The 23,274-nt window shown below is 45.4% G+C and overlaps 3 protein-coding genes across 4 annotated transcripts in view; 1 reads left to right on the top strand and 2 right to left on the bottom strand.

Annotated features, from left to right (window-relative positions):
• LOC144699692 (uncharacterized) overlaps positions 1–2,781 on the bottom strand; it is a 112,795-nt gene extending 110,014 nt beyond the window's left edge. The window contains exon 1 of the mRNA XM_078570833.1: positions 2,770–2,781. The gene's annotated coding sequence lies outside the window, so the exon portion shown is untranslated. The remainder of the gene's footprint in view (positions 1–2,769) is intronic.
• cdr2l (cerebellar degeneration-related protein 2-like) overlaps positions 1–5,369 on the bottom strand; it is a 29,886-nt gene extending 24,517 nt beyond the window's left edge. Inside the window, exon 1 of the mRNA XM_078570825.1 lies at positions 4,969–5,369. Coding sequence (XP_078426951.1) covers positions 4,969–5,050 — 82 coding nt within the window. The 5' untranslated portion in view covers positions 5,051–5,369. The remainder of the gene's footprint in view (positions 1–4,968) is intronic.
• A 4,006-nt stretch (positions 5,370–9,375) lies between these two features.
• Positions 9,376–23,274, top strand: part of LOC144699683 (protein HID1) — a 108,564-nt gene continuing 94,665 nt past the window's right edge. For both annotated transcript variants that reach the window (XM_078570821.1, XM_078570822.1), the window contains exon 1: positions 9,376–9,505. In XM_078570821.1, the coding sequence (XP_078426947.1) occupies positions 9,440–9,505 (66 nt within the window). In that variant the 5' untranslated portion in view covers positions 9,376–9,439. The remainder of the gene's footprint in view (positions 9,506–23,274) is intronic.

The following is a 23,274-nucleotide window of genomic DNA, read 5'->3' as shown; positions in this document are numbered from 1 at the left end:
CTCAGGAGAGATTTGACAAAGGTGTCATGGACACAAGACAAAGGGAGTGGTAATGATAGTGTTAAGGACTAAGGCAGGTGTTAATAGTGGCATAAAAGTCAGATAGCGAATGTGTTAATAGCAGAACAAGGGTCAGCGCTCTCTGAAAGCAAAACATAAGAACAAGTTACTGACTGGCTCTGTGGGGGAGGGGGTTGGGGGAAAAAAATTATAAAAATGGAGGACAGAGTTCTTGGTCTAAAGTTGTTGAACTTGAAAAGGCTGTAAAGTGTCCAATCAGAAGATGAGGTGCCAGTGTTAAGTTTGTGTTGGGCTTCAATGGAACATTGTAGCAGGCCAAGGACAGAAATGTGGGCATGAGAGCAAGATGGTGAATTGAAATGGCAAGTGACAAGATGGGCAGGATCATGCTTGCAGACTGAGCAAAGGTGTTCCACAAAGTGGTCACCCAGTCTGCATTTAGTCTCCCCAGTGTAGAAAAGATGGCACTGGGAGCAGCGAATGCAGTAGACTAAATTGAAGTGCAAGTGAATCGCTGCTTCACTTGGAAGGGGTGTTTGGGGCCTTGGACAGTGAGGAGGGAGGAGGTAAAGGGACAGGTGTTACACCTCCTGCGGTTGCATGGGAAGGTGCCATTAAAAGGGGATGAAGCGTTGGGGGTGATGGAGGGAATGGTCTCTATGGAATGCTTATTGGGGGGGGGGGAGTGGGTGAGGGGAAAATGTGTTTGGTGGTGGCATCATGCTGAGTTGGCAGAAATAGTGGAGAATGACCTTTTGAATCCAGAGGCTGGTGGGGTGGAAAGTGAGGACAAGAGGAACCTTAACGTGGTTCTGGGAGGGAAGGGAAGGAGTGAGGGCAGAGGTGCAGGAAGTGGGTCAGACACAGTTGAGGGCCCTGTCAACCACAGTTGGGGTTGGGGGGGGGGGGGCTGCAGGGGAGCCTTGGTTCAGGAAAAAGGAAAACATGTCCGTGGTGCCCTTTTGGCAGGCAACATCATCGGAACAGATGCAACGGAGATGGAGAAACTGGGAGAATGGGATGGAGTCCTTACAGGAAGCATGGTGTGAGGAGGTGTAGTCTAGGTAGCTGTGGGAGTTAGTGGGATTATAATAAACTTTGGTAGACAGTCTATCACCAGAAACAGGGAGACACAAAATTTATTAAGCTTTCTTCCAATTTCCACCCCTCTCACCTTCACATGGTCCATCTCTGACACTTCCCTTCCCTTTGTTGACTTCCCTGTCTCCATTTCTGGTGGTAGACTGTCTACCAATATTCATTACAAGCCCACTGACTCACACAGTTACCTCCATTGCACCTTTTCACACCCTGCTTCCTGCAAGGACTTCATCCCAGTTTCTCCATCTCCGTTGCATTGATGTTGCTAGCTTCCAAAAAGGCACTTCGGACAAGTCTTCCTTTTTCCTGAGCCGAGGTACCTACCCACACTCCTCCCTCCCCACCTTCCCACCCCTCCCAGAACTATGGTTGGGTCCCCCTTGTCCTCACTTTTCACCCCCACCAGCCTCAGCATTCAAAGGAACATCCTCCGACATTTCTGCCAACTCCAATCATGGGATGTGGCTAGGCCAGCATTTATTGCCCATCCCTAATTGCTCTTGTTCAGAGGGCATTTAAGAGTCATCTACATTGCTGTGAGTCTGGAGTCACACGTGGGCCAGACCAGGTAAGGACAACAGATTTCCTTCCATAAAGGGAAGGACATGGGTTTTTACAACAATCGACAATTTTAATTCCAGATTTTTATTGAATTCAAATTCCACCATCTGCCTTGGCAGGATTCGAACCCAGGCCCCCAGAGCATTACCCTGGATCTCTGGAATACTAGTCCAGCGATAATACCACTACGCCATCGCCTCCCCCATACACATCTTCCCCTTCCCTCTAGTCAGCATCATATAGAGACTGTTCATGACACCCTGCTCCACTCCTCTATCATCTTCAAAACCTCATCCACTTCCCACGGCATTGCAGTATGTGCAACACTTGCCCCTTGACCTCCTCACCGTCCAAGGCCCCAAACACTCTTTCCAGGTGAAGCAGCGATTCACTTGCACCTCCTTCAATTTGGTCTACTGTATTCGCTGCTCACAATGCAGTCTCCTCTACATTGGGGAGACTAAACACAGACTGGGTGACCACTTCGCGGAACATCTTTGCTCAGTCCGCAAGCATGACCCTGACATTCCTGTTGCTTGCAATTTCAATTTACCATCTTTCTCTCATGCCCACATCTCTGTCCTTGGCCTGCTACAATGTTCCAGTGAAGCCCAAAGCAAACTTAACAATGGCACCTCATCTTCCGAATAGGCTCTTTACAGCCTTCTGGACTTAACATTGAATTCAACAGCTTCAGACTATGAACTCTGTCCTCCATTTTGATTTTTTTCTCCCAATCCCCTCCCCCACAGAGCCAGTCTGCAACTTGTTCTTATGTTTTGCTTTCAGGGAGCATTGACCCTTGTTCTGCTATTAACACATTCGCTATCTGACCTTTATGCCACTATTAACACCTGCCTTAGTCTTTAACACCATCATTACCACTCCCTTTGTCTTGTGTCCATGACACCTTTGTCAAATCTCTCCTGAGCTCCCAGCTATCCCTGACCTATTTTGATCCACCTGCTCTACCCCCTCTCCTCAACAGTATAAAACCCATCACATTTCTACCTCTCTTCAGCTCTGAAAGTGTCATACACACTCGAAACATTAACTCTGTTTCTGTCTCCACAGATGCTGCCAGACCTGAGTTTTTCCAGCATTCTCTGTTTTTATTTCGGATTTCCAGCATCCACAGTATTTTGCTTTTATTAGACAGTGACAGACATGTACCCACCAATACTGTACCCGTGTTATACAGTGACAAATCTGTACCCACAAATACTGTACCCCAATATTAGACAGTGACAGATGTGTACCCACGAATACTGTGGGCCAGTTTTTAAAAAATACTTAAAATGCTCTGTTCAGACACAATACCCCAGTATTATACAATGACAGACCTGTACCCGCCAGTACTGTACCCGTGTTATACAGTGACAGACCTGTACCCGCCAGTACTGTACCCCAGTGTTATACAGTGACAGACCTGTACCCGCCAGTACTGTACCCGTGTCATACAGTGACAGACCTGTACCCGCCAGTACTGTACCCCAGTGTTATACAGTGACAGACCTGTACCTGCCAGTACTGTACCCAGTGTTATACAGTGACAGACCTGTACCCACCAGTACTGTACCCAGTGTTATACAGTGACAGATCTATACCCACAAATACTGTACCCCAATGTTAGACAGTGACAGATGTGTACTCATGAATACTGTAGGCCAGTTTTTTCTAAATACTTAAAATGCTCTGTCCAGACACATTCCAAGTTTGGAATGACCAAGTGTCAAGTTGTATTGATGGCTGTCACAGCTTAAGTGGACACAACATGAATATTTCAGTCCAGTCACAATCCCCCCTCCTCGCAGATATCCCCTGACTCTTGAAAAAGCTCCTTGTATGTCGAGGAGCTGCTGAAATGTAAATAAAGCTCTCGTGCTCTGTGTAAATCTGCCCTGACATGAATAACTAGATTGTGAAGGTCAAGTATGCTTGATCTACTTAAAGAGCTTGCTGTCATATGATTGAACCTAGTGCTAGGTGAGTGCTGCAGGCCATCAGGGTCACATTTGTTCCTTGTACATATGTGGACTGTCCTTAAACATGGCTGTTTTTAAAAAAAACTTCTCAAGCTGTGAAATTTCCAACACACAGGAGGACAGTTCCATTCTCTTCCCAACGTACCAGAGTACAGACTGGAGTACCAAAGTAAGCTGCCAAGCAGAACACAGCTTCCCCAAATGACAGGATACTCACTGAACAATTCTCTTTCACAGCAAAGCAAAAAAAAAAAATCCTTGGAGAATTTAAATTGATTTAATTAGAATATTCATGTACTAACCCACTAGCTGCAAGTACCCAATGCAAATAAAGAAACATAATCTCAACCCATAAACAACCGTTCCAGACTAGCAACTCAGCTATTAAAAAATTGGGTTTCAGCTCCAGGTGGGCAAGTGGAACAGGCTAGAGGGGTGAGTTGCCTACTTCTGTTCCTATCGTTCCCTCATTGCAAACTAACGGATACTCACAGCTTTAATGTGACCCTTGATTTGGTCCCAAGGGGACCCAGGTAAAGCTAAATCTGCATGTTACATTAGCAGGAGGACTGTGTGGGTTTACTGACAGGAATTGTCCACCTATTATATCAAAGATGGCAGAAAATCACTCTCTTCCCCTTTGACCAAATATTTAATTTTATTTTTTGTCTGTTCTCTATCTCTCTCTCCTTTAATATTTACAATCAATCTCCTCCCCTGGCATGTCGCATTTTCTTGAGTCACTCCCGTCTCCTGTTTACACATCTTGTCAGTTTTTTCTTCTTCACTTGCTCTCTCTGTATACTCAAGTCTCTCTCTCCCTCTCACATTTCTCCTTCCCCTCTCCCCTTTTTCTCTCCAGCAGTCCTCCATCTTACACTTACTGTCTGGATGTTTAATCCCTATATTTCACACTACATTAGCAATGTGCAGTTCCAGAAACAAACACCTCAATATGCAGGGCAGCTTCAGAGACTTTTGTTTAAGAACCTGAGAATTGATTTGCAGAAAAAGGTGAAACTGGTTCCAGTTTGAAATTCTCTCTCTCCCCCCTCTCCCTTGCTCTCTTTGTCTCTTCTTTTATTTCCCTTTCATCCATCTTTAGTTTTACCCCATCCTTACATCTCACACTACATTTTCCTATTTATGTTCTGATGCCCTGCACTTCAATTAGTTGCCCCAATCTTTCCACACCAACTCCCCACCTTTACCATTTCCTCTCTTCCCTCATCCTTCCTAATCCTCCTCTCTACCATTCCTCCTCCTCCTCCATCTCTCTCTCCTTCCCTCCCCTACTCACCTTGTTCCAAGTCCTGCTGATCATACCAAGGCTCATCCTCTTCAGTCTCGAAATCGTCCATGCTGTGGTTGTTACTGATCATTGGGAGGCGGCTGCAGTAGGCACGGGGTGTCCTTGCTGAAGATACTGCTTCTCGCTGTGGTCCTGCTTAGAGATGTAGAGCACTGCAGCCGCTGTCCCTATTGGAAAAGGATGTCCTGGTCCCACTCCTGCTCCTGACCTTCTTCTGGATGCAGGCGCTGCGCTCAGCAGCTCCAGACCAGCGCTCAGCCTCCGACGTGGCAGCAGCAGCAGCTATCGACTCAGGGGCTGCATCTCAGTGACTCATTTCCATCCTCCACAGTCCAAAAAAAAATCCTTCCAACTCGGAAACAAGAACTCACCAGAGCCTCCAGTCCCGGCCTCCCAGCTCCTCACTGCCATCTAGGCAAAGTCAGCCGCAGCTTGCAACTCCCGCAATACTTAACCCTCCCATCAACACCAAACCTCTGGCACTGAAATATGCACAACATTTCCAACATTGCACAGGTCCAACCCCGCCCAGTGCTCCAAGAGAGAGAGAGAGAGAGGGGGAAAAAAAACTTTGTCACCTTTTAAATCAGTCCACACTTTATACAACAACAGCTTACATTTATATGGCGCCTTTAATGTGATAAAATGCCCCCAAAGTGCTTTACAGCATTATATAACAAAATATGACACTGAGCCACAAAAGGAGATTTTTAGGTCAGATGACCAAAAGCTTTGTCAAAGAGGTATGTTTTAAGGAGTATCTTAAAGGAGGAAAGCAAGGCAGAGAGGGTCTACCGACAGCATTCTGGAGCTTAGGTCATGGCCACCAACAGTGGAGCAATTAAAACTGGGGATGTACAAGAGGTGGAAATTAGAGGAACACACGTCTCAGAGGGTTGTAGGACTGGAGGAAATTAGAGAGGTAGGGAGGAGCAAAGTGATGGAGGGTATTAAAAACATAGATGAGAATTTAAAATCAAGATGTTGCTTGACCAGCATTCAATGTAGGTCAGGGAGCACAGGGTGATAGGTAAATGGGCTTGGTGCGAATTAAGACACAGGCAACAGAGTTTTGGATTTCCTCAGGTTTACAGAAGGTAGATCTGGGAGACCAGCTAGTGCTTTATTCCAAAACGTCAGCTGGTGAAGAATAGAACTGGATGCAAACTTTATAGTTTTAGAATTATACATTACAAGCAGTCACCTCTTAACCCAACAATCACCATTTTAACCTGTGTCTATTTATAGGGGTTCAAGTGAAAGCCTAGCTAACACCCAGCACCTTCATATGATTAAACACAATTAATATACAATTAACAGCCAAGAGTGTATTAGAATAGTCAAGTCTAGAGGTAACAAAGGCATGGATGAGGTTTCCAGCAGCAGATGAGCTGAGGTGGGACAGAGTTGGGGGATGTTATGGAGGCAGAAATAGGCAATCTTAATGACGGCATGGATACGTGGTCAGGAATTCATCTCACAATCAAGGTTGTGCAATATCCGCTTCAGGCTCAGACAGTTTCCAGGGAGAGGGTCAGTGGTATGGAGCCGAGTTTCTGAGACGATGGCTTCATTATTCCCAATATTTGATTGGAGGAAACTTCTGCTCATTCATTCTGGAAGCCAGCAAAATATCTGATAATTTGGACACAGTGGAGGGGTTGAGAGCTGTGGTGGTTAAATAGAGCGGGGTGTTGTCAGTGGCGAGTGGAGACTGACATTGTGTTTTTGGGTGATGTCATCAAGGGTTTCATAGAAACTCCCCCACTCATATTTACAGCCACTCTCTTGACTTTGACATTTCACATAACTTTGCTACTCCTATCATATCACTTACAGAAAAGGCCATCTCTGATCACCTGTTTATGTCCCTCTCTACCCACATCTCTTTCCCAAACCCACTTCTTTCCCTATCCACTCCTGGAAAAAGCTCTCTCCTAAGTCACATATAATGGTCCTTCCAAATTTACAGCTTGTCTGGCCTGTGACCCCTCTTTCATCACAACCTTTCTGCAACTCCCTTAATCACGCCCTTACTTTTACACCTTAGTCCCTATTAAAACCATGATTCTCTCTCTCACACTAGTTGCTCCCCAGGGTATCACCTTCACCTCTGCTCCTTTAAGTCCAAAAGATGCAGAATTGCACATATGGTGGACAACTAGTTTAACAATTTGTTTTCCCAGAGTGCAAAGACAACTCCGATTTCTCCACTACAAACCACTTCTCCCTGCCCCTTCCATCCTCACCTTCAACAAGTGCGAGCACTTGTCATTAAGGCCTATCAGTCAGCTCTGCCCTCTTCCCTGCTTCCCCCAGCCCACCACCTCACTCTGAATGGGCTCTAAGCTCTGGAATTCCCTCCCTACACATCTCTAACTCTGTTTTCTACTTTGAAATGCTCCTTAAAACCGACCACTTTGAGCAAACTCTTGGTCATCTGCCCTAATGCCTCATGTGGCTTGGCATCAAATTTTGTCTGATAATTTTAATATTTTAACAATTTTAATAAAACTAATTTTATGATGTGCCTTGGGATGTTTTATTGTACCAATGGTGCTATATAAATACAGGTTGTTGTTGTGGGAAACAGAGCAGGTATTATAGCAATGCACGTAAATTGGCAGGATACTAGTGGTATTTCCCAGTGACCAATACTCAGGTTGGAGATTTTCACTATGTTCATAAATTACTTAGATAAAATAATAGACAGGAATAGAGAATATTTATTTGTTGACGACATTAAGTTAGGAAGCGCAGTAAAGATATGAGAGCAGAAAGTTGCAAAAGGACATTGATAGATTAGATGAGCGGCCAAAACAATGGCAGATGGAGTTTAATGTGGGAAAATGTGAGGTCATCCACTAAAGATGTTTTCTAAATGGTGAGAAGTTAGGAACAATGGATGAACCAAGGAATTTAGGGTCCAAGTACAGGAATCACTAAAAACAAGGTAAAAAAATTATGAGGGCTAATGGAATGTTCATCTCAAAGAAGCTGGAATGCAAAGAGGTGGAAGTTACATTACAGTTGTACAGAACTCTGGTTAGATCCCAGCTGGGTATCACACCTCAGAAGGATATACTAGTCTTGGAGTGCAGCACAATTTCATCACAAAGTCACTGGGACTAAATGATAAAATTATTGGCTTGTATTTTCTTGACTATAGATTAAGGGGTGATCTAATTGAGGTGTTTAAAACAATTAAGTAATGTAGTAGGATAAAGAGAGAGCAACAGTTTTCTTTGGGGTGGAGTCCAGAACAAGAGAGGATAACTTTAAAATTAGAACAAGACTATTCAGGGATGATGTCAGGAAGCACTTCTTCACACAAAGAGTAGTGGAAATCTGGAACTCTCTTCCCTAAAAAAGCTGTTGAGGCTGGGTCAATGGAAAAAATGAGATTACTACATTTTTGTTAGGCAAGGGTATTGAGGATTATGGAACCTAGGTGGGTAGATGGAGTAGGAATACAGGCACAGGCTTGAATGGTTCATCTCCTGTTAATGTTTCTATATTTCCCCTTTCCACTCTTTCTCAGTTTCCCCACCTCTTGCTTTCTTCCTCTGCTTGCACTATCCATCTCTCTTTCCCCCCCCCCCCCCCCCCACCTTTAGTTTTTCTTCTCTCTATCCCTTGGATTACCCTCTCTTTTGCCTTGGTTTCCCTCACACCCTCTTTGTCAGCCTGTTCACTCTCTCCTCCTCAATCTCTCTCACCCTTTCTCTTTCCTTCATTTTCTCTTGTTTTCCCCCCCTCATTCCCTCTTGCTCTCTTCCCCTCATTCCCTCTCACACTCTCCCCCTCATTCCCCCTCGAGCTCTCACTCCCTCATTTCCCTTCGCTCTCTCTCCCTCATTCCCCCTCGAGCTCTCACTCCCTCATTTCCCTTCGCTCTCTCTCCCTCATTCCCACTCACTCTCACTCCCTCATTTCCCCTCACTCTCTCCCATTTACTCTGCCTTGCTTTCCCCTCCTCACTCTATCCCCCTCATTCGCACCCTCATTCTCCCTCTCTCCCACTCCTTCTCTCTCCCCCTCATTCTCTGCCCAGTCTGTCTGTCCTCTCATTTTCTCTCTCCCTCCCCCCATCTTTCTCCCCCTCCATGTCTCATTGTCATTTTCTCCCTCCCACTCATTTTCCCTTTCTCTCTCTCTCTTGCTCTTTCCCTCATTCTCTCTCTCTCTCCCTCAGTTTCACACTCTCCCTCTCCCAGTCATTCTCTCTCCGCGTCCATTTTCTCTCTCTTCCCAATTCTTTCTCTCTGTCCCCAAGTCTTCCCCTCTACTCCCTCCCCATTTACTATCCCTCCCCCATTCTCCCTCCCCATTCTCTCTCTCCTTCCCTCCCCCATTCTCTCTCTCACATTCTCTCTCTCTCTGTCCCTCCCAGTCGCTGTGGGCGGGCCGCGTCCTCCCTCCCTCCCGCTCCCGGTGTTAGTCTGACGGAGGCGGAAGGATGGGGAACACCGACTCTAAGCTGCACTTCAGGAAGGCGGTGATCCAGCTCACCACCAAGACCCAGGTAGGCCGGGGGGAGGAGGAGGGAGAGCGAAAGGCCCCGCACCCGTCACCTGGGGCCGCTTCCACCTGGGAACCCGAGGCCCCGGCCCCGGCCCGCGGGCGTGGGAGCCGCTGGAGGCAGAGAGGGAGGAGGCCCAGGTGCATAGCTCATCACACCCGAGCCGAACATCCTCCCCCTCCTCCCTCCCCTCATTCTCCCCCTCCTCCCTCCCCTCATTCTCCCCCTCCTCCCTCCCCTCATTCTCCCCCTCCTCCCTCCCCTCATTCTCCCCCTCCTCCCTCCCCTCATTCTCCCCCTCCTCCCTCCCCTCATTCTCCCCCTCCTCCCTCCCCTCATTCTCCCCCTCCTCCCTCCCCTCATTCTCCCCCTCCTCCCTCCCCTCATTCTCCCCCTCCTCCCTCCCCTCATTCTCCCCCTCCTCCCTCCCCTCATTCTCCCCCTCCTCCCTCCCCTCATTCTCCCCCTCCTCCCTCCCCTCATTCTCCCCCTCCTCCCTCCCCTCATTCTCCCCCTCCCCCCTCCCCTCATTCTCCCCCTCCCCCCTCCCCTCATTCTCCCCCTCCATTTCCCCCTCCCCATATTCTCCCCCTCCATTTCCCCCTCCCCTCCATTTTCCTCATTCCCCCCCTCATTCTCATTCCCCCCTCTTCCATCCCCTTCATTCCCCCATCCCCTTCATTCCCCCATCCCCTTCAATCCCCATCCCCCCTCATTTCTCCCCTTTGCCCGCCTATGCGCCCCCCTCGCCCGCCTATGCGCCCCCCTCGCCCGCCTATGCGCCCCCCTCGCCCGCCTATGCGCCCCCCTCGCCCGCCTATGCACCCCCCTCTTGGGTAAGGTGTTTGGACAATTTGGTGATGGCCCTGATCCCCAGGTATTCAGATAGGGAACTGAATGAGACTCCTTTCATTTTCCCCCAAGACACCCACTTACCACTCGATTGAGGAACATGGATGGCTGCCCCCACCCCCTGTCACCCCAACCTCATGGGAACTGGCATCCCCGCTTCTTATACCCCTTCTCCATTTCTGCTTCAATTCCCCTTTCACCGTTTTGGTAGAGTGTGTCAAAGTGAACAGAGCAAGTGTTAGCCTCGGTAATGGGGCTATTATCATCTCTGAGTCAGAAACCTCTGAGGTTTGCGTTTCAATTCCGAAATATCAGCTCCCAGAATTGAGTCTAGCAGTCCACTGCAGTGCTGAGGGAGTGCTGCATTGTCAGTGGATACATCTTGCAGATCAGATGTTAAACTGAGGCCCAGTCTGCCCCCTCAGGTGGAGATAAAAGATTCCATGACACAATTCAAAGATAAGCAGGGAAGTTATTCCCCATGTCTTTGACAAGACTTAACCTTGAACAAACATCACAAAAACAGATGATCAGGTTATTGTCACATTGCTGTTTGAATCTTGCTGTGCAAATTGGCTGCCGCGTTTCCAACAATACATCAGTGGGTAAACTTCAAAAGCATGACATTGGCTGTCAGGTGTCTTAGGACGTGTGCTTTCTTCTAACATTAGCCTGCTTTTCTCTCTCTCTCGTTTTGAGCTTGTGTTTTGCAGTCCGTGTTCAGATTGGTGGTATTGCAGGTTCCTTTTGAACCCTGTCAAATCCCCAGTTTAGTGATAATGCAGCAGCTGTTGGAGGGTGCTGTGTACCTGTGAAGCGTAGGCCAATGCCAGTTTTATAAGCCTTTCAGATGTGTTGTGCAGTCTGTTTGCTGCTACAACATAAACTGTGTCCATATGCATACACACTGTGTAAATAATTGGTATTGAACAACGTTGTTACTGGGGTAACACTTTAAGTCATGGCTGCAGAAAATTTTCACACTGTGGCCACTTGAATTGTGAAAAGCATTCAACAGCACAGTATAGATCCTGACCCACCAAACTTGGGTCATGACTGGAGAGAGCTTTCTGTGCTGCAGAGCACTGGAGTACTGCTGGATACAGGTCTGCTACTGTATAACACTTGGGTACAGTACTAGGTACAGGTCTGCTGCTGTATAACATGGGTACAGTACTAGTGGGTACAGGTCTGTCACCGTAACATTGGGGTACAGCACTGCTGGCTGCAGATCTGTCACTGCAACACTGGGATATGATACTTGTGTGTACAGTACTGGTGAATCCAGGTCTGTATGACACTGGGGTACAGTACTGGTGGGTACAGGGCTGTCTCTGTATAATACAGGTACAGTACAGGTCTGTCATTGTGTAATTATGGGGTATGGTACTGGTGGGTATGGTAGTTGTGGGTTCTGGTCTGATTATACACTGGGGTATGAGGCATTACCAGAAAGATAATGGCAATAGGTACCTTGAGGTAAAATCTTGGATGAGGGTTCCAGTAGCAGAGAAGTGGAGGCAGTGATAGAGACAGATAGTTCTAAGGAAATGAAAGTAAACTGTCTTGGTTATGGACTGGGTTTGTGGTCAAATGCTAATCTTGGGGTCAGATAAGGGATGCCAAGGTTGCAAACGATTTGATTCAGCCTCAGACAATGACACAAGTGAGGGCATAGATTGGCTGGATAGGGAATGAAATTTCTGGCAGGAACCAAAGACACTGTTTTGGTTCTTCTGAATATTTGCTTGGAAGAAATATCTGCTCATCCGGTACTGGATGTTGGACAAGCAATGTGGCAAATCAGAGGCAGTGGATAGTTTGAGAGAGGTGGTGAGGTAGAACTAATGGAGTGTCATAGCGTACACGTGCAATCTGACATGTTTTTGGAAAATGTTGAAGGGCAGCATGTAGATGAGAAATAAGAGATGGCCAAAGATAAATCCTTGGGACACACTAGAGGAAACCATGCGGGAGCAGGAAGAGAAGCCATTGCAAGTGATATTCTGGTTACGATTAGATAGGTAAGAATGGAACTAGGTGAGAGCAGTCACACCCAGCTGGATGGCAGTGGAGAAGCATTGGAGGAAGATGGTGTGGTCAACCATGTCAAAGGCTGCAGACTAGTCAAGAAAGACAAGGGGGGGATCATTGACCTTTGTCACAGTTGCATTTGTGACTTTGAGAGCTACTCCGATACCATGGCAGGGGTCCTGATTGGAAGGATTCAAAGATAGAGTTCTGGGAGAGATGGCCACGGAATTTTGAGGTGACAGCATGTTCAAGGACTTGAGCTGGGGCAGTTTTCAATGATGGTGGGGTTAAGGGTGGGTTTTTTGATAAGGGTTGATAATAGAAGAGAAAGAGGCAATACTTGAGGAGACAGAGAGCTATTAACAATTTCAGCTAACATGGGGACTGGAATGAAAGTTGGCTGGTCAGCAGTTTAGTGGGAATAGGTTTGATGGAGCAGGAGGTGGGTCTCATGGACACAATGAACTTGGAGAGGGCATGACGGGAGTTAGGAGAGAAATTAGAGAAAGGCACAAGTTCAGGGCTAGGACAGGGGGAGCATAGGAGGAAGATTGGCCAGGTGAGCCAGTGCAAGGGGTAACTGATTGGATGGTCCCAATCTTAGTGACAAAGAAGGCCATAAATTCCTCATTGTTGTTGGAGGTGAGGGTGAAGGGACAGGCAGGTGAGTGGGATTTACAAAGACAGTTTGCTGTAGAGACAAGGAGTGGGATTTTGTTTTGCTGTAAGACAATGAAGGCATCAAACTGAAATGCTCCTTGATTAGTAATTCTCAGCACAGAGATTGCTAATGTGACCTCTGTTTTCTCTTGTTCACGACACTGCTACAGCCTAGAAACCAATGTCAGTTTGAGTGAACCTTGTCACTCTGAGGCCCAAAATGACTGCTCTCTACCGATGAGAAGGAGCCTTTAGTGTAAAATATTTTCTAAGAGTTAGGAACCTGAATGAATTTTTCTTTTCTGGGTGAACACTTTGGGATGTTTTATTATATTAAATGCACTTTATAAATACATGTTGTTGTTGAATGACTTGTTTCTTTGAACATTGTAGAGAGAGTATGTTTACAATGCCCCTCCCTTGACTGGGAGTAACCTGAATGTGATAATTTAACCCCAGAGGTTTTACTGAAATGAACAGGCCCCACCAGCCTCACATTCACCTGATTAAACCGAATGGCTAATAAAGGATATTGGTGGTAATTAGTTAAACTATTGAGATTATGTATTCATTAACAAACCCTAGTGAGGAGACAAGATTAGAGAGGGAAAGAAAGTAAGCAAGGTGAATTGGGAGTTAATTATTGTCACCTCAAATAAAGCTGCTTTTAATTTAACCCCTTCTATTCCATGCCAGAATTAAAAGCAGGGAGCTAAAGCTCAAGACATAAATGTTTAACTTCTATCACAACTATTTTATCCCTCAACAACTGTTAACTCAACTGGGCTCAGACAAAGGTCATGGACCTGAAACATTAACTTTTCATAGCACATACAAGACAGAAACAGGCCATTCGGCTCAATCAGTTTATACTGGTGTTAATGCTGCACTTGAGCCTCCTCTCAGCTTTTGCCAACTAAATCTACCATTGTAACCATCTATTCCCTTCTCGCTCAAATGCTCGTCCTACCAAATGCACCAATATCACTCACCTCAACCACACTGTGTTGGAGCGAGTTCAACATTCTCACCAGTCTCTGGCTAAAGAACTCTCTCCTGCATTTCCTATTGGGTATCTCGGTGATTGTCTTCTATTGATGACCTCTAGTTATGCTCTTCTCCGCAAGAGGTAACATTTGCTCTCTATTAACTCTGGCAGACTTCCGTCTTGTGAGATGATGGTTTACGCCACAGTGGTCAATCCTGTGTTAAGGATCATCTGGTGTGGCTCAGGAGTCCCACTCCCCTCCCTGACTTGACGACAATCAGGAAACCCTCTGACATGATGACAGTCTCTGTTGCATTTGCTGAAGAAGTTGATAGTGGGCTGCGAAGGCGCATTATTTGCTCCTTGCTCTCTCTTGATTTCCTGAATGTTTCCAGCATTTTCTACTTTAAGAACCATTGAATCCTGCTCATATTTGGGGAAGCATTTTAACACTTTTAGATAGGTTTGGGAAGAAGCTTAGCTCAGGTTATAAAAATCCAGTATATCATCAGTGGAAGGGAAGATCTAGAAATGGTGGCATTTAGGGGCTGGGAAATTATGTAGAATTCAGCCCAACAGCTCCATGCGTCAGCCTCTTCCCAGCTCAATTGCACCTAAACCCATCGGCATAACATTCTGAATTCGAGTGGAAGATTTCAACTCTTGAGATTGTAGGAAGGAAATGTGTGTGGGATATTTGGAGATTGAGGAACAAGAGGGGATTATTCCCAGGAGCAATGACCACAATCGATTGGATAAATTCGAGAGACAGGAAAGGTTGTGACCGAAACAGTTCAGAGGGGAGATCTGAGAGAGTGATGGACCACCAATTGACAAACATTTCCTTCTACCCTGTCTTAACAGTTTTTAGAAGAAATATTTTTGTCTGAGGTTTTGTCTTTCATGTGGTTCCTTTATCCTGTGGTATAGAGTTTAAATTAAACCGAGCTTCACTTTCACAAATCATGGCAAATCAACCATTGACCTATACAACCCAGAGAAACATATTTGGCCTATTGTACCTATGCCAGCTCTTTGTTAGAGCAATCCCACTGTCTCCGCATAACCCTGTATCAATCCCACTGTCTCCGCATAACCCTGTATCAATCCCACTGTCTCCGCATAACCCTGTATCAATCCCACTGTCTCCGCATAACCCTGTATCAATCCCACTGTCTCCGCATAACCCTCTATCAATCCCACTGTCTCCGCATAACCCTCTATCAATCCCACTGTCTCCGCATAACCCTCTATCAATCCCACTGTCTCCGCATAACCCTGTATCAATCCCACTGTCTCTGCATAACCCTCTATCAATCCCACTGCCTCCGCATAACCCTCTATCAATCCCACTCTCCGCATAATCCTCTATCAATCCCACTGTCTCCGCATAACCCTGAATCAATCCCACTGCCCCACTCTATCCCCAAAGCTCTGTATCAATCCCAAACTAATCTCGTTGCCCTACACTCTCCCCAAACCACTGCATCAATCCCAAAGTAATCACAATTGCTATAATTTTGATCTTGGGATAGAAGTATCTCTGGCAAGGCTTGCCCATTCATTCCTAGTTACCTTGAAAGATGGTGGTGAGCCTTTTCCTTGAACTGCTATAGTCAGGTGTTTGGTTGGGAATTTTGGTTCATTAACCTAGCAATGATAATGAAGTGAGATCAATATCTGTGGAAGTCAGGATGCTGTGTGATTTGGAGGTGATTGTGTTCAAGTCATTGCTGCCATTATCCATATCAGATTGGGGGAGGGGGTGAGGCAGGTAGTGAGGTTCTTGGGAGGGTGGAGGTGGTTGGCATGCTGCTGTAGTAACTTGGTGAGAAGCTGTGCTACATCCTGTAGGTAGTGCACAGTGCAACTACAATCTACCTTCATCACTGGTACATGATGAGCCTGGTATAAAGGGTGCCAATCAAAGTTTTGTCCTGGATATTGTTGAACTGCTGGAACATTGTTGCAGCTGCATCCATTCAGGCAAGTGGAGAATATTCCACTACATGGTTTCTAGGCTGTGCATAGGATTTGAGGGGTCAGGAGCTGAGCTACGTGTCACACATCACCCAGTTTCAGCCCTTGCTCTTGTAGCCAGAGTTTGAATGTAACTGGGCCATCTTAACTTCTCAATGAAAGCGGACCCCTGGAAGTTAACGGTGGGAGTCTCCGTGATGGTGGTTCCCTTTAAGATCAGTGGGAGATTGTTGTGATTTCCTTCATTCAGGATGATCACTAAGAACATAAGAAATAAGAGCAGGAGCTCTGCCATTTAGTAAGACCATCGCTGATCTTCTGTCTCAACTGACCTTGTGTCTCAACTCCATTTTCCCACCTGCTCCCCATTTCCTTTGATTCCCCGAGACCCCAAAAATCTGTCTGTCTCAGCCTTGAATATACTAAATGATGGAGCATCCACCATCGTCTGGGGCAGAGAATTCCAAGGATTCACAACCCTCTGAGGGAAGAAATTCCTCCTCCTCTCTGTCCTAGATGATCAACCCTTTATCCTGAGACTGTTCCCCCATGTCCTAGATTCCCCAGCTACAGGAAACAACCACTTAGTGTCCACCCTTCAGAATCTTATATGCTTTAATGCTAGTTATGTGCTATAGTTGTTATCTGCCACTTGTCAGCCCAAGTCTGAATGTTATCCAGCTTCTGTTGTAGACTGCAATGCACTGCTTCATCATCAGAGGAAGAGGTTTTTTTACCCAGTGAGTGGTAACGATTAGAACTCTCTGCCCACCATGGTGGTCGAAGTGAAGAATGTTAATGAGCACAAAAGGAAGTTAGATGATAACTTAAGGGAAATAAATTTATTGGGCTACGGGTGAATGAGACTGTCTACAGAGAGCCAGCATGGACACGATGAGCCAAATGGCCTCCTTCTGTGATGACTATGATTTATGAGTGGAACTGAACACTGAGCAATCATCAGTGAACTGCCCCAACCCTGACCTTACGATGGAGGGAAGGTCAGTGATAAAGCAGCTGACGCTTGTTAAGGTAAGAACAACTCTCTGAGGAGCTTTAGCAGTTCAATGCTAAGGAAAGGAAAACCAGCCAGGGTTAAGGTTGCCATCCCTCCCAGAATGGCCAGGAGACTCCCAGAATCGCCTCCAATCCCCTGACAGCTATTAAAAGCAGTCTGGGAGATTTTAAAATGATAGGATTACCATTATTCGATTGACTCCCGTCCTGGCAGTCACAGAGTCCATTTCACTAAATGGCATTTCAGAGGCAGGCTAGGCAGCACTCCACACAGGCGTAGCCAGCATGATGACATGGCACATGATGTCGTGGCCTCGCACTTGTACTGAGCTCATGGAAGTTTCTGCTTGCTACCCTGTCTGCTTTTTTTCCTGCCGGCACTGAGTTGAGTTCAGTGTGAGCTTGCATGGGAATCAGCAAGACCATGGCCCCAGGGATGCGGTGCGCGAGTCTGTTAATGCAACCACCAGGAGTGAGCAGGCCAGGGTTGCTGCCGGCTGGATAGCAGAACTCGCGGTGGCTGTTTGTCAGCGTAGTGCCTGGTGTCTAGTGTCCGGAGCTTTGGATGTTGCCCTCCCTGAATGGGCTCACCCGCTTGTGCCATGCTGCTGGGATTCTGTGACATCACTTCTGCTGATATCTGTCAGACCTGCTGAGTTTTTCCAGCTATTTTTGTTTTTGTTTCAGATTTCCAGCATCTGCAGTATTTTGCTTTTATCTCCTGGAATGTGCCCAGCTGAGTTGGCAACCCTAGCCAGGGTTCCTGCTGCTGACCTGTCCAGTGATTACTGTGAGAAGGGCTGTGTGGGGCTCAGATATGATACCTCGCCAGGTCAAATAGTTGTATGACACATGATCAGAAATTCTACAAATGCCATTAACTCATGTGCTAAATTATGACTGATTGGAGAATCTAGACTTCACAATGCGAGGCCCAGCTGTGTGGAAAAAGTAACCATGTCTCCTCTTGGAATGGGCTCCAGTGAGAGTCAGTGCCTTCAGCAGAAGGGGCAAGTAAAGGGAGGCAATCTGCAACAGGCGGGACTGCCACCGTCACTCCGTTTATCAGAATCAGTTCCTGCTGTACCCTGAAATCGTATCAATGTGCTGCAGTAGAATCAAATTCTCTCTGCTGTGTCCCAGCTGTTGTTTGGACTGATTGTGCAGTTCTGTGTCACAGACACTTAAGCAGAGAGCTTGGTGCTCTTTATTTAATATCTATCTTGCTTCCATGACGCAAGGGAATATTGTATTGTCTTGCCTCATGCTAGTACACATAAAAGGGCATGACTCACCCCAGGGCTTTCAAATTACAAATGGAAGCATAATCTTCCTCACTTGTCTGATCCATTATTCCACTGATGCTCTGTCCTGAGGTCTTATTTGTGTTAAGTTCCTGTGTACTGGGTGAATGCAGTTTCTCAGTGTACTGGGGCTGTCCCCCAGGTCTGGGAGTGGCCCCCACCCCCAGAGTGGGCCCAAGTCTGCACTTTGGAACAATTGGTCATTATTCACTAGTTGGCCTGACTGCATTTACTTACAGGGTATCGCAGCTGAGCCTAATCCTGTCATCAATCCACATCCACAAGACCAGAGACAGAGAGATCAGGAGTGTGTTGTTCTCCTCTTCCCCCCCACCCCAAACACTGAAACCAATGACAGTACTTCTCTTGTCAAGTGACTAATTGAGTGGGGTTGTACAATGTGATGCATTGATTTATATTTTGAATTCAACCCTTGTGTGCCAGCTGATTGGAAGCTGCTGGCTGTGCAAGTATAGCAGAGGAGGGAAGGTCAGCAGTGAGAAAGCTGTGTTTCTGTCCAATACAGCCAACCTAAGAACTCAGCCACTTCACAGTCAGAGCACAAGGGTAGCTCCTGGTCTTTGAGCACTGGAAGCTCACCTCGATAGCAGACACCATCTTATGAGTTGGTGTTCCATGCTTTCTTAAGATGTACTGTCTGGATTACCCACTACCCTTGTGTTCAATGATCTACACTGGCTCCTAATCCGACAACACCTCAGTTTTAAATTTCTCACACACATGTTCAAAACCCTCATGACCTCATCCCTCCTTATCACTTTAATCTTGTCCAGCTGAGCAACCCCTGAGATCTCTGTGCTCCTCTAATTTTGGCCTCTTGAGCATCTGCAATGTTAATCACTCCACCATTGAGGGTGCCCTTCCTAAATTTTTCCACCTCTATTTCCTTAAAAGATATTCTTTAAAACCTTCCTCTTTGACCAAACGTGGTCACCTGCTCTAATATCTCATGTGGCTCTGTCAATTTTAACTGATTACACTTTATGAAGCACCTTGGGATATTTTACTATATTAAAGGCATTATGTAATATAATATGTTATTTTAAGCAAGAAGCATGAAATTACTGATTTAACCTCTGAGCACACTGGATATCAACCTTTTCATAGAATGGCTACATCACAGAAGGAGGCCAGTTGGCCTGCTGTATTTTTGATGGCTCTCTGCAAGAGCAATTCGCCTAGTCCTATTTGCCTGCCTTTTCCCTGTAGCCCTGCAATTTTTTTAATCTTTTGATAATTATCCAATTCTCTGTTGAAGGCTTTGATTGAATCTGCTTCCATCACACTCACGCCGTGCATTCCAGATCCTAGCCACTCGCTGCCTTAAAAAAAATTTCCTCATTTGCCATTGCTTCTTTTGCCAATGGCCTTAAATCAGTGCCCTCTGTTTCTCGACCCTTCTGCCAATGGGAACAGTTTCCCCCCCCCATCCTGTCCAGACTTCTCTTTTTTACACCTCTATTAAGCCTCCTCTCAATCTTCTCTTCTCCAGCCCCGGCTTTTCCAATTTATCCACGTAATCCTCATCCCTGGAGCCATTCTTGTGAATCATTTCTGCACCCTCCCTTAGTGTGGTGCTCAGAATTGGACACAGTATTCCAGTTGAGGCCAAAACAGTGTTTTATACAGGTTTACCATAACATCATTTGTGGTTTTAAAATCACATAGGCAGAAGGAGATGGGCCTGTCTTTCGAATGAGATGTTAAACTGTGGAGTCACCTGCCCTCTTAGGTGAACATAAAAGATCCCATGATACTATTTTGAAGAAGAGTAGGGGAGTTCTCCTGGGTATCCTGGCCAATACTTATCCCTCAAACAACATTGTTAAAGTAGATTACCTGGTAATTATCATTGTATCTAATCTGCCATCTTTCCTACATTACAGCAGTGACTATACTTCAGAAATACTTAATGACTGTAAGGAAATTTAGGACATCCTGCGATTATGAAAGGTGCTATAGAAAAGAGGGAATTTTAGATCAGTTAGCTTAACAAGTCTTTCTTTCATCATTCAGTAGCATCTTAAAACAAATGTTTCAGAGGGGCATGGGTTCTGCCTGGTTGTACTGTTAAGGCTCACTGCTCCTGTGAATTTTTCATTCATACTGATACCGCCCCTGCCGCGACAGGGCCGTAAAATTCCACCCCAAGTGTTCTGTAATCTGTGGTGTTACAGATTCAGGAAGGTGAACACTGAAACTGAACCCCTACTCCCCTTAGTGTCACTGCAATGTCGTGTTGGGTGTCAGCACTAAGAACCCCCACCCCATCCCATACTATTACTGAGACACTGTGTTGGGTGTTTGTACTAAGAAGCTTCTCAATATTGCTGATAGGATGACCTAAAATTTTCCTGGGAAGATAATGGGAGTTCACAATACATGCTGTTATTAAAGTGTAAATTGGCCAATAAGTACAGGGGATGAAGGGATACAGTGTGAGTTGTCAATATTTACAGTAGAGTAAGAGAGCAAGCATGTCAGACATATAAGGAAACTATAATTGAATCGGGAACAAGGACTCACCAAAATGAACATAAGCAAGATAACAATAAGAAGAAAATAATGGCAATAAAGAGGGACAAATCCCTCGGACCAGAAGAATTCCATCCCAGGGTTTCCTCTTAGGAAGTGGGTGAGAACATTGCAGATGTCCTAACTATAATCTTCCAGAATTCTGTTGATTTCTCTTGAGCATCTGCAATGTTAATCACTCCACCATTGAGGGTGCCCTTCCTAAATTTTTCCACCTCTATTTCCTTAAAAGATATTCTTTAAAACCTTCCTCTTTGACCAAACGTGGTCACCTGCTCTAATATCTCATGTGGCTCTGTCAATTTTAACTGATTACACTTTATGAAGCACCTTGGGATATTTTACTATATTAAAGGCATTATGTAATATAATGTTATTTTAAGCAAGAAGCATGAAATTACTGATTTAACCTCTGAGCACACTGGATATCAACCTTTTCATAGAATGGCTACATCACAGAAGTTGGATGTCAGCACTAAGAACCCCCACCCCATCCCATACTATTTCTTTAGATTGGAAAATTAGACATGTCACTCCACAATTTACAAAAAGTGAGGGAAACCAGGGAATTTTAAAACAGTTAGCTTAACAACTCTTGTCAGGAAATTACTAGAGTCTGTAATTAAAGATAGTGTGAATGGAAAGCCTTAAATTTCCAGCTGATCAGAGAGAGCCAGAATGGATTTGTAAAGGGTAGGTTGTGCTGGACAAATCTGATTGGACTTTAGTCACCTTTTCAAAAGATTCAAAGAGTCATAGGGATTTGAAACGTTAACTCTGTTTCTCTCTCCCCAGATGCTGCCAGCATTTTCTGTTTTTTATTTTGACTAAAGTAGCGGACAGGGAATATCTATAGATGTTTTTTAACATGGACTTCCAAATGGCACGTAGTAAAATCCCTTATATGAGACTATTAGCTAAAGTTGAAGCTCGTGGGATTGAAGACAAATTATTGATCTGGTTAGGACATGGGCTGAGTGAAAGGAGACAAAGAGTAAGATGGGTTCTCCAGTTGGCAGGATGTAACTAGTGGAAGTGTGCAGGGATCTGTTTTGAGACCTCAACTATTCATTATATTTATTAACAGCTAAGATAATGCAATAGAAAGCCACATTAACCAAATTTGCTGATGTTGCAAAGATAGGCAGCATTGTAAGCAGTGTAGATGCAGATAGGAATGCGTAAATTGTAACATAGAGTTAGGAAGAGATTTAAGTGAATGGGCAGAACTGCGGAAAAAGAATTTCAGTGTCAGCATATGTGCGATAATCTACTTCAGTTCTAAAAATGGTACAACGGAGTCCTTCCTAAGCAGTTTAAAGCTAGAAAAAGTGATTTTGGAGCCCAGGTGCACTGATCATTAAGATGCGATGAACAGGTACAGAAAATAATCAAAAAAGCTAATAAAATATCTAGAGGAAAAGAATATGGAGAAGTTGAAATCATGCTTCATTTATACTAAGCCCCAAGATAGCTACATTTGGGGTACTGTGAGCAGTTCTGGGCACCGTATCACAGTATCTTTACAGTACAGAAGGAGCCCATTCGGCCCATCGAGTCTGCTGACTTTCTGAAAGAGCATTCCACCTAGTCCATTCCCTTGCCTTATCCCTGTAACCTTGCACATTCTCACTTTTCAGGTAGCAATCCAATTCCCTTTTGAATACCTTGATCGAACCTGCCTCCACCACCCTTTCAGGAAGTTTGTTCCAGACTCCAACCACCCTCTGGGTGAAAAATTATTTCCTCACATCACATTTACTCCTTTTTCCAATTATTTTGAACCTGTGCCCTTTAGTTCTTGATGTTCTCCTGAGTGGGAACAGTTTCTCACTATTTACCCTGTCCATACCCCTTAGGACCTTGAATACCTCTATCAAGCCTTCTTTCAGCCTTTTCTCCAAGGAAAATAGTGCCAGTCTCTCCAATCTATCCTCATGGCTATAGTTCTTCTTTCTGGGAGACATGCTTGTGAATCTCTGTACTCTTTCCAATGCTTTCACATTCTTGCTCAAGTATGGCGCCCAGAACTGGACTGCAGGTGAGGCCTAACAAGTGTCTTATACAAGTTCAACATGACTCTCCTTACTTTTGTACTCAATGTCCCTATTAATAAAGCCTAAGATACTATATGCTTTATTAACTGGTCTCTCAACATGCCCTGCCATCTTCAATGACCTATGTACATATACATTGAGGTCCCTCTGCCCCTGCACCTCCTTTAGAGGCTGTCCCTTTATTTTATACTGCCTCACCATATTTTTCCTGCCAAAATGAATCACCTCACACTTCTCTGCATTGAACTTCATTTGCCACTTGTCTGCCCAATCCACCAGCATGTCTATGTCCTTATGAAGTTCAAGAATATCCCCATCACATTT

The sequence above is a fragment of the Cetorhinus maximus genome, chromosome 24, assembly GCF_964194155.1.
Source record: "Cetorhinus maximus chromosome 24, sCetMax3.hap1.1, whole genome shotgun sequence".
Classification (NCBI taxonomy): domain Eukaryota; kingdom Metazoa; phylum Chordata; class Chondrichthyes; order Lamniformes; family Cetorhinidae; genus Cetorhinus; species Cetorhinus maximus.
The sequence above is the reverse complement of the archived record's forward strand: the minus strand, read 5'-3'. Positions and strand labels throughout refer to the sequence as shown.